Source organism: Gracilinanus agilis, chromosome 6 (genome assembly GCF_016433145.1).
Source record: "Gracilinanus agilis isolate LMUSP501 chromosome 6, AgileGrace, whole genome shotgun sequence".
NCBI lineage: Eukaryota > Metazoa > Chordata > Mammalia > Didelphimorphia > Didelphidae > Gracilinanus > Gracilinanus agilis.
This window is the reverse complement of record NC_058135.1, coordinates 65,256,625-65,268,697: the sequence shown is the minus strand read 5'-3', so window position 1 is coordinate 65,268,697 and position 12,073 is coordinate 65,256,625. Positions and strand designations below refer to the sequence as shown.

Sequence of the window (12,073 nt, the reverse complement as noted above, 5' to 3'; positions counted from 1 at the left end):
TGTTTCATTGAGTTCCTCACATTAGCTATTATGAACATCATGATAAAATTACATTGCATTCACACATGAAATTCATTTTTAGCCATTTCCCAACTTATGAATATTGATTCCATTTGGAATATTCTTTTTCTTTTTTACTACTGTACTACAAAGAATGCTATCTGGCATATATTACATTATCTTTCTTTCATTTGCTTCCTTGGCATTTATACCCCCTGTAAAAGGATATTAACAGCTTATTGGCTTTCACACTTAGTTCAAAATGAGTTACCCAAATTTTGGGATTGTTGGATAGATTGACAAGTATAATAGTTTTTAGTGTTCCTGATTTCCTACTTTCCTTCTTTTAAATTGGATGTGTATGAAACAAAACCTTACGGTCATTTTAATTTTTCCTATTATTAGAGATTTGTAAAATTTTTCCGCGTGGCAATTTATAGTTTTCATTTTTCTTTTGAAACCTGTGTGTATCACACACATATGTGTAATATACATATACACACATATACATGCAAATGTATATATTTATACACTGTATGTATATATGTAAAAGTATTAAGGTATGGTTTTTGTGTCAGTTTATAGATTTAAGTGTCAGATTTAAATAAATATTTAATGCAAAAATTTTCCACATTTTATGAATTTTCTTATGTTTGTAGTTGCAGCAATTTATATATGCAAAAACTTTAACATTTTATGTAATCAATATTATCATTTTTGTCTTTTAGGCTCTCTTCTTTCGCTTGCCTGATTATGAATGATTTCCCTATCCATATTTATGTTGTTTAGTGATTTTGAATTTATTAAAATATAAAGTATAAGATGCTAATCTAGACCAATTTTTGCTAAATGCTTTCCATTTTACCCAGAAGTTCTTGTCAAATAAAGAATACCTTTACTTTTAGTTTGTATTCTGAATGGCTGTGAGCATTTCTAAGTCTCATTATCTTTCCTACAGATATATTTTTCTATTTTGAATCTGGATTGAGATGGTTTTAATAAATTACTACTCTGGCTATAGTTTGAGTTCTCACAGTACTGCCTCCTCATTGTCTTTAGAACTTTGAAAGGACTTCAATTTATTTTTTTCTTTAAAATTTTAGTATTTTATTTTTTCCAATTACATGTAAAAATAATTTTAACCTTCAGTTTACAATTCTCAATTCCGAATTCTCTCTCATCTTCTCTTCCCTCCCCTACCATTGAGAAGGCAAGCAGTTTGATAAAGGTTAAATATTATAGTCATGCAAAACACATTTCCATATTAGTCATGTCGTAAAAGATGAAAAAAAAAGGCAAAAAACAATCAAATGAAATAAAGTAAAAAAAATATACTTCAATCTGCATTCAGATTAAATCAGTTCTTTCTCTGGAGGTGGATAGCATTTTTTCATCATAGGTGCTCCAGAATTGTCTTGGATTACTGGGAATGACAAATGTTGGGAAGGATGTGGAAAGGCGGGGACACTAATACAGTGTTGGTAGAACTGAACTGATCCAACCATTTTAGAGAGCAATCTGGAATTATTCCCAAAGAGTTATAAAACTGTGTATAACTTTTGGACCAGTAATATCACTATTAGATCTGTTTCCTGATGTGATCGAGGAAAAAGGAAAAGAACCTCCATGTCCCTTTGGGGTGGGAAAGAAGTGAAAATTGAAGGGATATTCAACAATTGGGAAATGGCTAAACAGTTTGCTATATTATTATGATGGAATACTACTGAGTTTTAAGAAACAATAAGAAGGTTGATTTTAGAAAAAAATATGAAAAAAAACCTAGCATGAAATAGTGAAAAGCAAAATGAACAGAATCAAAAGAATATCACATATAGTAGGAATGATATTGTTTGAAGAATAACTGGATACTTACATTCAGAGAAAGAACTGATAAATAGAAATATGAATGATATGATTTTACACACACATCTTTGTCAAAAAGAGCCTTCTATTGGGGTGGGGAGGAGGATTGAAAATGGGTTGGAATTTACAACATAAAAAATAAATTAAATTAAAAATAATAAACCACAGCTTGAGCTGTTATAAATATTTTAGAATACATAGGTCCCTTTCCTTTTTATTTTTTAAAATCTCTTTGGGATAACACACCTAGTAGTGACATTGCTGGATCAGAGAGAACACACAGTTTTATAGCCTTTTGACATAGTTGAAAATTGCTCTTCAGAATGGTTGAATTTGTTCACAATTCCACCAAAAGTACCTTAGTGTCCAGATTTTCCCACATCCCCTCCAAGATTTATTATTTCTTTTTCTGTCAAATTAGCAGATCTGATAGATGTGAGGTAATACCTTGGAGTTGTCTTAATTTGCATTTCTCTAATTCATAGTTATTTAAAGCATTAAAAAATGTCTATAGTTGATTTTGATTTCTTTATTTGAAAACTGTCTGTTCATATCCTTTGACCATTATCAAATGGGTTTAACTTGGATTCTTATAGGTGTGATTCAGTTCTTATATATTTAAGAGATGAGACCTTTTTCAGAGAATCTTGCTTTTAAAAAAATCCAGTTTCCTGCTATCCTTCTAATCTTGGCTGCATAGAGTTTCATTTAATTTTTTTATTCAACTATATTTTATTTTCTAAATTACATGTAATAACAGTTTTCAGCATATATTTCCTGAAATTATAAGATATAAATTGTCTCCCTCTTTCTTTTCCCTTGCCCCTCTTGGAGATGGTAAGCAATTTGATCTGGCTCATACATGTCTTATCATAGAAAACATAATTCCACATTGGTCATTGCTGTAAGAAAATATCCACATAAAACCCTCCCCCCCAAATAAAACCATAAATAAACTGAAAAATAGTACAGTTTTATTTTGTTTGTACAAACCCTTTTTAAATTTTACATCCTGTAATGATTTCTATCTCTTGTTTGGTTACAAATTCTTCCTTTTTGCACAGATCTGACAAGTAAACTATTCCATGCACCTCTAAATTGCTTATGGTTTCACTCTTTACGTCTAATCATCCACCCATTTTCAACTTATTGTAGTATATAGTGTGAAGTGTTTGTCTATACCTAATTTCTATCAAACTGTTTCCAGTGAGTCAAATGGTGAATTTGTATTCCAAAAATTTAGATCTTTGCATTTATTAAGCGCAATGTTTTCTGATTGTTTTCTGCTGGGTATTGTTAACTTAATCTATTCCACTGATCCACCACTCTATTTTTTTTAATCTAGTAGCAGATTGTTTTGATAATGACTGCTTTGTAATACAGTTTGAGATCTGGTACAGCTAGGCCCCTTTATCTTCTGTGAGTAGAGAGCTCTAGAAGTCACTGCCTCAGATTCAATTGCCACCCCCCCCCCCCCCAGACCTGATGCTGGCATGCCAGGCAAGGGATGCACTGGACTGCATTTCCCTCTTACCACAGTGAGACAGACTTCTCTGCTGACCTTCTAAGTTGTTTGGGGAGGGGAGAATATTATTTCACTCGAACCTTTTGCTGGTGTTATCTCTCCAGAATTTGTTTTGAGATATTATTATTAAAATAGTTTGTAAAGGAATTTGGGAAAGGTTGGGTGAGTCTCTGCCTTTACATTGCCATCTTCACTCTCTTCATTTTTTTTAATGATATCTCTTGATATTCTTGATCTCTTATTCTTTCAAATCAATCAGTTATTCTTTTATATAATTCTATGTAGGATCTCTTTAGTAATCTGACTGGTCTAAAAAAATAGTTTGATTTAAAATTACAATGTACGAAGTGTGAAAATAGTATATTAACACTTCCGTGTGAAATGATAAAATATACTTCTATTTGGAATTCAAAGAATAAAAGTCTGTTTGCTGTACAGCAGAGTGAATTTCACAAATGCCAATATTATAAAATTGAAACTAATGCAGAGTGAAATGAACACTTTTTATAACTTATCTTTCTTCCCCCCCCAGGTAATATATTCGTGGTAAGCCTGGCCATCGCAGACTTGGTCGTGGCAGTCTACCCATACCCCTTGGTCCTCACATCTATATTTCACAATGGATGGAACCTGGGATACCTGCACTGCCAAATTAGTGGTTTTCTGATGGGTCTGAGCGTCATTGGATCCATATTCAACATCACTGGCATTGCTATCAACCGCTACTGCTATATCTGCCATAGTTTCAAGTATGACAAGTTGTATAGTAACAAGAATTCCTTCTGCTACGTGGTTGTAATTTGGCTGCTGACATTCGTGGCCATTGTGCCCAATTTGCTGATTGGATCACTCCAGTATGACCCCAGAGTCTTTTCCTGCACGTTTGCACAGTCTGTCAGCTCAGCATATACGATAACGATTGTGACTTTCCATTTCATCACCCCCATCATCATTGTTACCTTCTGCTACCTGAGAATATGGATCCTTGTCCTTCAGATAAAACGAAGGGTGAAATCTGACAACCAGCCCAAACTGAAACCACACGACTTCAGGAACTTTGTCACCATGTTTGTGGTTTTTGTGCTTTTTGCTCTCTGCTGGGGCCCTTTAAACTTTATAGGGCTCGCAGTGGCTATTGACCCTGTCAAGATCACTCCCAGAATTCCAGAGTGGTTATTTGTGTCCAGTTATTACATGGCCTACTTCAACAGCTGCCTTAATGCCATTGTATATGGACTATTGAACCGAAATTTCAGAAAGGAGTACAGAAGAATTATAATGTCCCTTTGCTCAGCAAAAGTATTCTTTGTGGATAGCTCTAATGACATGCCAGAGAGAATGAAAAGCAAACCTTCTCCTCTAATGACCAACAACAACCAAATAAAAGTGGATTCTGTGTGAAAAGAGGAACATTACTGCTCATGGATTTGTTTTTCTTCATGTGCACAACCATAGCTAAATATTCTCCAGAGGAGTTGATTGTTCATTGAGAAAACCTTTAAGAATCTGTATGGCAACAATATTTTTAAGCCAAGGCTGAAGATGTGTCAGACTTGAAAATGAGCAATGTCTTAAAGTACTTAAAATATCTTGTTTTATAGTTAGAAAAAAAGGAGTGCACAGCTCTTCCAAAATAGCATTATTTCATATGTCATTCCCAATTGGTAAACGGCCAAAGGATATAAACAGGCAGTTCTTAGAAGAAATCAAAGCGATCTATAGTCATATAAAAATGCTCTAATTAGAGAAATACAAATTACAACAAGTCTTAGGCACCACTTCACACCTTTGGTTCCAAGAAGTTATAACATGAGTAGAGGTGACACCTCAGTAAAAATGTTTTAACAAACAGGCTAAACTAAGTCAAGGGTAACTGACAGACTTTCCAAGTATGTGAAGAATTCCTCCAGTGGAATGGATGGATGAGAAAGATTTGTTCCAATGACCATGATGGCAGCTAAAACAGGTACTGTGGAATGCTTTGAACTTGGTCAGACATCAAAGATGCCAGGGTCATCCACGGCATTATGGATCATCATCAGTCATCCTAACTTTTGTCTTGTCACCAAACTTTAATGATTCTGGAAGACAGAGACTGCCAACTTTGTGCAACTTTGCCTTACTTAAAGCCAATTTAAGCCCAAGTCAAGACTTCATCATATGTTGTCATTGGTCCTCTTCGAAATGAAGGACAAACAACATTAGTTTGGCTAATATAGCAGAAGCGGAAAATGACAAAATTGTAGGGCACATGGAAAAATTGGGATAGTAATATATCATTGGTGGAACTGTGAAATCATCCAACCATTTTGGAGAACAATTTGGAACTATGCCCAAAGGGCTATAAAACTGTACATACCTGTCAACATAGCAATATTACTACCACTAGAACAGGATCCCAAAGAGATTTATAAAAAAAGGAAAAAGAAAAGGACCTACATGTACAAACATTTTGTAGCAACTCTTTTTGTGTTAACAAAGAACTAGAAACTGGGGAGATGTACATCGTTTGGGGAATAGCTGAGTAAGTTGCAGTATGTGATGTGATAGAATACTGTTGTGCTACAAGAAATTGTAAGCAAGATGCTTTCAGAAAAACCTGGGAAGAATTATACAAACTGATAAAAAATGAAGTGAGCAGAACCAGGAGAATATTGTACAAAGATCATTGGAAAAAATCAACTATGAATGACTTAGCTATTTTTAATAATACAATGATCCAAAATAATTTTGAAGGGACTTATGATGAAAAAGGCTATCCACCTCCAGAAAAAGAACAGACAGAAAATGAACGTAGAGCAAAGCATCCTTTTGAAAACTTTATTTTCTTTGTTTTCTTGTTTTTGGTCTCTTTTCTTTTGCAACATGTCTTATATGGAAATGTGCTTTGCATGACTGCACATGTATAATCTCTATCAAAATTGCTTTCTTCCTCAAGGAGGGGGAAAGAATGGGAGGGAGGAAGAGAAAATGGAACTCAAAATTTTTTTTAAATGAATGTTAAAATTGTTATTACATGTACCTGGGAAAAAATAAAAATTTTTGAAAAAGGAAAAAAGTAATTACTTCAGACTCAAGACATTTTTGGAACAAAAATATTGAGTTAATCTAATGGCAAATTGGTAAACAATGTTTTCCTTCATTATATTTAAAAATATTAATATCTGATAGGTGTTCTCTGCCTAACTTTCATCTTCCTAAAATTTTCTTCTTAAAAAAATTAAGGGAATGGTTCATTTTAAAATGATGTAATATAAAAGAGGGAGAATGATGACCAATTCTAATTGTAGTGACTCTGGCTGGCTACACTAAGGGCAGCTAGGTGGTGCCATAGTGCATAGAATGTTGGGTCTAAAGTCAGGAAGACTTATCTTCCTAAGTTCAAATCTGCCTTCAGACACTTACAAGCTGGGTGACCCTGGACAAGTCCCTTAACCTTGTTTACCTCATCTGTAAAATGAACAGGAGAAGGAAATGGCAAACTACCCCAGTATCAAGAAAATGCTAAATGGAGTCACAAAGAGTTATACATGACTGAAAAAAACTGAACAACAACATATCTACACAATATTATGGTTAATTCTACTTGTTTTAATTCATCAAGTATTTATTAAGCATCTAATAAACACCTAAAGTAGGCACTTTTCTAGGCACTGTGTATACAGATATAAATATAGTATAGTGCCTGCCATTAATGAACTTATATCAGGCAGAAAATAATTTTAAAAATATCTGTGAAGTCAATTGTTTTAAATGATTTATACGAAATAATGAAGTCAATGATTTTTCCCTTTCCCTTGGTAATATTGGCCTTTTGGCAGAATTGTATGTGATTGTAGAGGTTTGAAGCCCCTGTAGTAAGAAAATTTACCCATTAAGTGAGAACTAAATGTCAAGTCAGTCTTTGAAATATCATGAAAAAATTACTTATGTTTGAAAGTAGAAGTTAATAAGCTATTTTAGAGACAACTAATTATTTCATGTTATTGACTTTAATCAATAATCCAATGTCACTTAAAAGAAATCAGTCTAAAAATCTAACCAGGAAAAACCAAGTGGATGAATAAAACATATTGCTAGATTAAAAGTTAGATTGTGACAAGTAGCCATTTGAATTGATCCTTCAGTACCTCTTGGGAAAGGCATTGCAGATGAATAATAATAAAGACTCAGAATTATATGGGAGAGTGGGCTGAATTGCATTTGGGAAATTGTGTAGTACTTGTGTAGCATCTCAATGATTCTCAGATTTTCAGAACTGTAAAAGCCTGCATTTTTAACCACAACATTCTCTACTAGTTGGTACTTTTCGTTGTTTGATTATTTCAGTTCTGTCTGATTCTTTGTGACCCCATTTGGGGTTTCTTTGGCAAAGATACTGGAATGGTTTGCCCTTTCCTTCTCAAGCTTATTTTATAGATGAAGAAACCAAGGCAACACAGCAGATAAGTGACTTGCCACATAACTGTTAGGTGTCTGAGACTGGATTTGAACTCAGGTCTTCCTGACTCCAGGACTAGGAGCTCTGTCCATTGGGTTAACTTGCTGACTCTGGTGGATACCATATAGCTGCAAATCATAGAATCTGCTGGTATTAGCACCATCAAATTATGGGAAATCTAAAGGACAATGAAAAGACTGATATTGACTATAGGGAAGCTGCAGCATAAAATAAGTGACATAAGTGACACATGTCACTGGGAAACAATGTGGGCTGTGAACAAATCTGCTAGGAGACTTGGTTAGTGATTTTTTAATATGACAAACTTAAAAAAAATTCGTTAACAGTATTTACCAGGCAACCCTAAGTACCTATTTTTTAAACTAATCTATTCCATGAACAAAAATGGCTGAAAATATTTATTTAGATATTTGCCCTTCCAAGGTACCTGTATTTGAAATTTTTAGGACTGATACTTTTAAAGTAGTACATAATTATTTATGAAACTATCATGATAACCACTAATTTTTATTACTACAATGTTACATATAATAATATATTATAACACACATTATATTATTATGTGTAATGCTATTATATTGCTATAATTTGTCATTATAACCCCTCATTTTTTCAGACTTTGGAGGAATATGGAATTCTATATAAATTAGTTTTTCTAACTGATGTTTATCACCATAAATACTGACACATTTTTTTCTATTTCAACCATTTAAAATGAAGAATGCTTTCATACAAAGAATATAGAGACCTCTTATTTAATCATATCAAATGGTGCACTGTTACAAAGTTTTTGGTTTGTTTTGCTCTATTTCATAAAGGGCATTTGGATGTATTCACTTTTCTCAATTTTTTTTCATTTTTAATTGTATCAGTCCTATATTACTAAATTTTATTCAATCATTCTCTTATTATTGGATATTTAGGTTGCTTTTTAAAAATTACAAATAATAATACAATAAAAATATTTAAACCAAAGGAGAGCAAATTGGCAAAGAATCCTGATGAAAACTTAACAATAACTGAAATTTTGACATTTAGTGTATGGAAATTGAATTGTTTTAATATAAGTAGATATAAAATAAGTTTAGCTAGTTGTGTTGACATTGATAATTTTTGGATCATAGATTTAGAAGTAGAAGGAATCTTAAAGGTAATCTAGTACAAAAACAAAAAGATAAATAGTAAAATAAAGCGAAATAAAGAAAAGAGAAAGGTCAATTTGAAAAAAAAAGGATATTGGCTTTATCTTTCTGAACTTTTGCTGACTCTAGCTTATACTTGGGTGGTTAGGATGTCTTGGTCTTCTATTAAATGATTTTAAACTGTTGTTTGTGAATCTATTTATAAGGCCACGTTGGGACGATACTAGGAATTCTTTAACTTGCCTAATCTATGGGGCAGACATAAGCAGAAAAACTGATTACTAAAGTGGCAATTTAAAGGTCAACACTTGAACAGGATATTAAATACTGGGTGTATTGAAATAGAATACAAATTATCTGCCTGAAAAATTTTCTTTGGTTTTATGTTATGGTATAAAGTAATGGTATGGTTGTAGGCGAGGGCTTACATCCTTCCCTGATTTAGTTGGCTATATGGATATGGGATCAGACTATCCTAAATATAATTCTGCTATTGTCTAGCCCAAAGCACTATTTTAACAACAAAGATAGTTCTTAACTCTCTCAAAAGAAACATGGAAAAGAAGGATGGAAGGGAGGAAATTAAAAAGAGAAGGAAGGAAATAGGAGTTAAGGAAGGAAAGGAAATGAAAGGAGGAAACAGGAGGAAAGGAAAAAAGAGTGGGGAAGGAAGGAAGTGAATAAGAAGGAAGAAAGAAAAGGAAGAAAGAAAGGAAGAAAGTAGTTAGCGTGGCATGGCATTTTTGATAAACATGTGCTAGCTTAGAGTGATTATTATATTCATTTGTAATCTACTATTCTAGGAAAAACAACAATTGATTAATTTGTCATAACAGACTTGAATTTACAAAGTACTTTCTTCACAACAACCTTATGAGGTAGATATTGAAAGTGTTATCCCATTTTACAGATGGGTAAACTCAGGCCCAGCAAGAATAAATGACTTCCTTAATATCACACAGTCAGCAAGTTGGAAAAATGGGGCTTCAACTCTAGATGTGTCTCCGTCATGTTTTTGTTTTGTTTTGTTTTATTATCTTGTGCTTTCTTGAGAACTTCAGAGAAGTCAGATGATCATGGTTTGCTGCTGTGTAAAGACATGGATTTTCTGGCATTTATATTCCTCTTCATTTATTTTCCATGAAGAAGAATGAGGCTGCACTGTTGATTCTAACACACACAGTAACTAAGCATATCAGAAGATTGCAGATTCGACTCCTGGCTGGCTTGCCAAACTGTTTAATTGACTCAGATTAGTTATGGTTAGTAATGGAGTCCAGCTAGAGGATGAAGCTGGCTGTCCTAACAAGGGGGAGGGGTAGGAATGAGTAGAATTCTTCCTCTTCCCCCCCCCTCCCCCCCGCGAACAGTTGGATCAGAAGGCAATAACCGTTTAACTGAATCCCTTTTAGTTCAAGCAATGGAGGCTGTACAAGCTTGGTTAATTCAGGATCTAGTTGATAATTTGATAGGAAATAATCCCACTGAGGTTAACAACTCTCACTGCTTAAATTATTCCCTAAACCCTAAAATAGAATAGTTCCATGTTGTCTTCAAATATAGATGACTTGCTCTCAGAGAAGAAGCTGCCCCAGTGCTTATTTGAATGGAGCTTTTCTTTGGTAAAATATATTGATGGTAATTAACTTCACACAGGCCCAGTGGCTTAACAAGCAAAGGGGTTTATTATTTTCAGGAAAACAGGGTGAGGGAAAATGGTTTTAGGAATGAAAGGGAGGTAAGCTATCTAAAATCTTCAATGAACTTGTTGGTTACACATTCCCCAAGTGGGAATGTGTTTTGAACAACTTAACTTCTATCTCACTCCCTAAGTAATCTTTTTCCTAATCTAATGTAACTAGGTTTAAGATGGAAAGGTAATCTTGCTTAAAGATCAGTATAGAGATTAGTTAAAATGCTGCAATTAAGATATTCTTCCAATAGTAAACCAGTAAAGTAACACTTAGCCCTTGAGGTCAGAGATGAGTTAACCAAAGAGCAATCTAACTCTTCTTCCCAGCCCTTGAACCCACAAGGAGTGTGATCAAAGTGCCATTGCAAGTAGGGTGACCTGGCCTTTTATACTCATGTTTCTAACTGCTCCAACTGCCCCCTCTCCTGGAGCTCTGGGGGGCACTATGGAATTCTGTGAGGCAGCTTTGACCCCACTTAAGATCATGGATGTTACACTAAGCATAGGCTTGCTAGATTGCAATGTGTTCTAGTGGAAAGAGTACTAGTCCTGGAATGAGGCAAGGTTTTGAATGGGTTTGAATCCCTGCTTTGGATACAACCTGTCTATGTGATCATAGCAAGGTACTTCACTTCTCTGAACCTCAGTTTTTTTGTATGTAAAATGGGAAAAAGGACATCCAGTTCTTACCTCATAGGGTTGGTTTTAAGGCACAACTGAGGTAATAAATGTAAAACACTTTATTAGCTTTAAAGTGCTAAATAAAGATCAGTTATAATATTTTATTTGAAAATTTTATTAATTAATTAAGAATATCTTTTCATGGTTCTATGATTCATATTCTTTACCTCTCCTCCTCCTACCCCCTCCTGTAGCCAGCCAGAAGTTCCACTGGGATTTATGTGTCATTTAAAGATCAGTTATTATTAATAACAACAATACAAAGATAATCGGCATAAACATGCTCCATGATAATAAGATATCTTTTAAAATATATGATAATTTTTCTCTTTGGTTCCACTAATTTCATATCCCCCTCTTATAGCTTTTTGGTTTTGCATTTGCATATTGCAGTATATTTGCATCACAGGACCTAAAATAGTCACCTATGTTCTTTAGACACTTGTTAAATTGTTTTTAATAAGGAAAGAGTGTCCTAGTCTTAAAGTTAGGTGGCAGGATTTTTTTTTAAGGCCATAAGGGAACTGCTTTTGAAATTTGTTTTGGTGTTATCATTTGAGAACAAACTGCTTCTTATCTTGCTAAGGTTTGGGGTACTTATTTGGACTGTTTATAAATAATTCTTTGAAGGCATTCAACCAAAGTATGAAAATTAGATTTTTTTCTAGTCTGATTTTGATTGAGGAGTTATTGGAACTTTCCAAAGG

At 33.8% G+C, this 12,073-nt stretch overlaps 1 protein-coding gene across 1 annotated transcript in view; it reads left to right on the top strand.

Annotated features, from left to right (window-relative positions):
* Positions 1-4,789, top strand: part of MTNR1A (melatonin receptor 1A) — a 39,964-nt gene extending 35,175 nt beyond the window's left edge. The window contains exon 2 of the mRNA XM_044680285.1: positions 3,921-4,789. Coding sequence (XP_044536220.1) covers positions 3,921-4,789 — 869 coding nt within the window. The remainder of the gene's footprint in view (positions 1-3,920) is intronic.
* Positions 4,790-12,073: the final 7,284 nt, after the last annotated feature.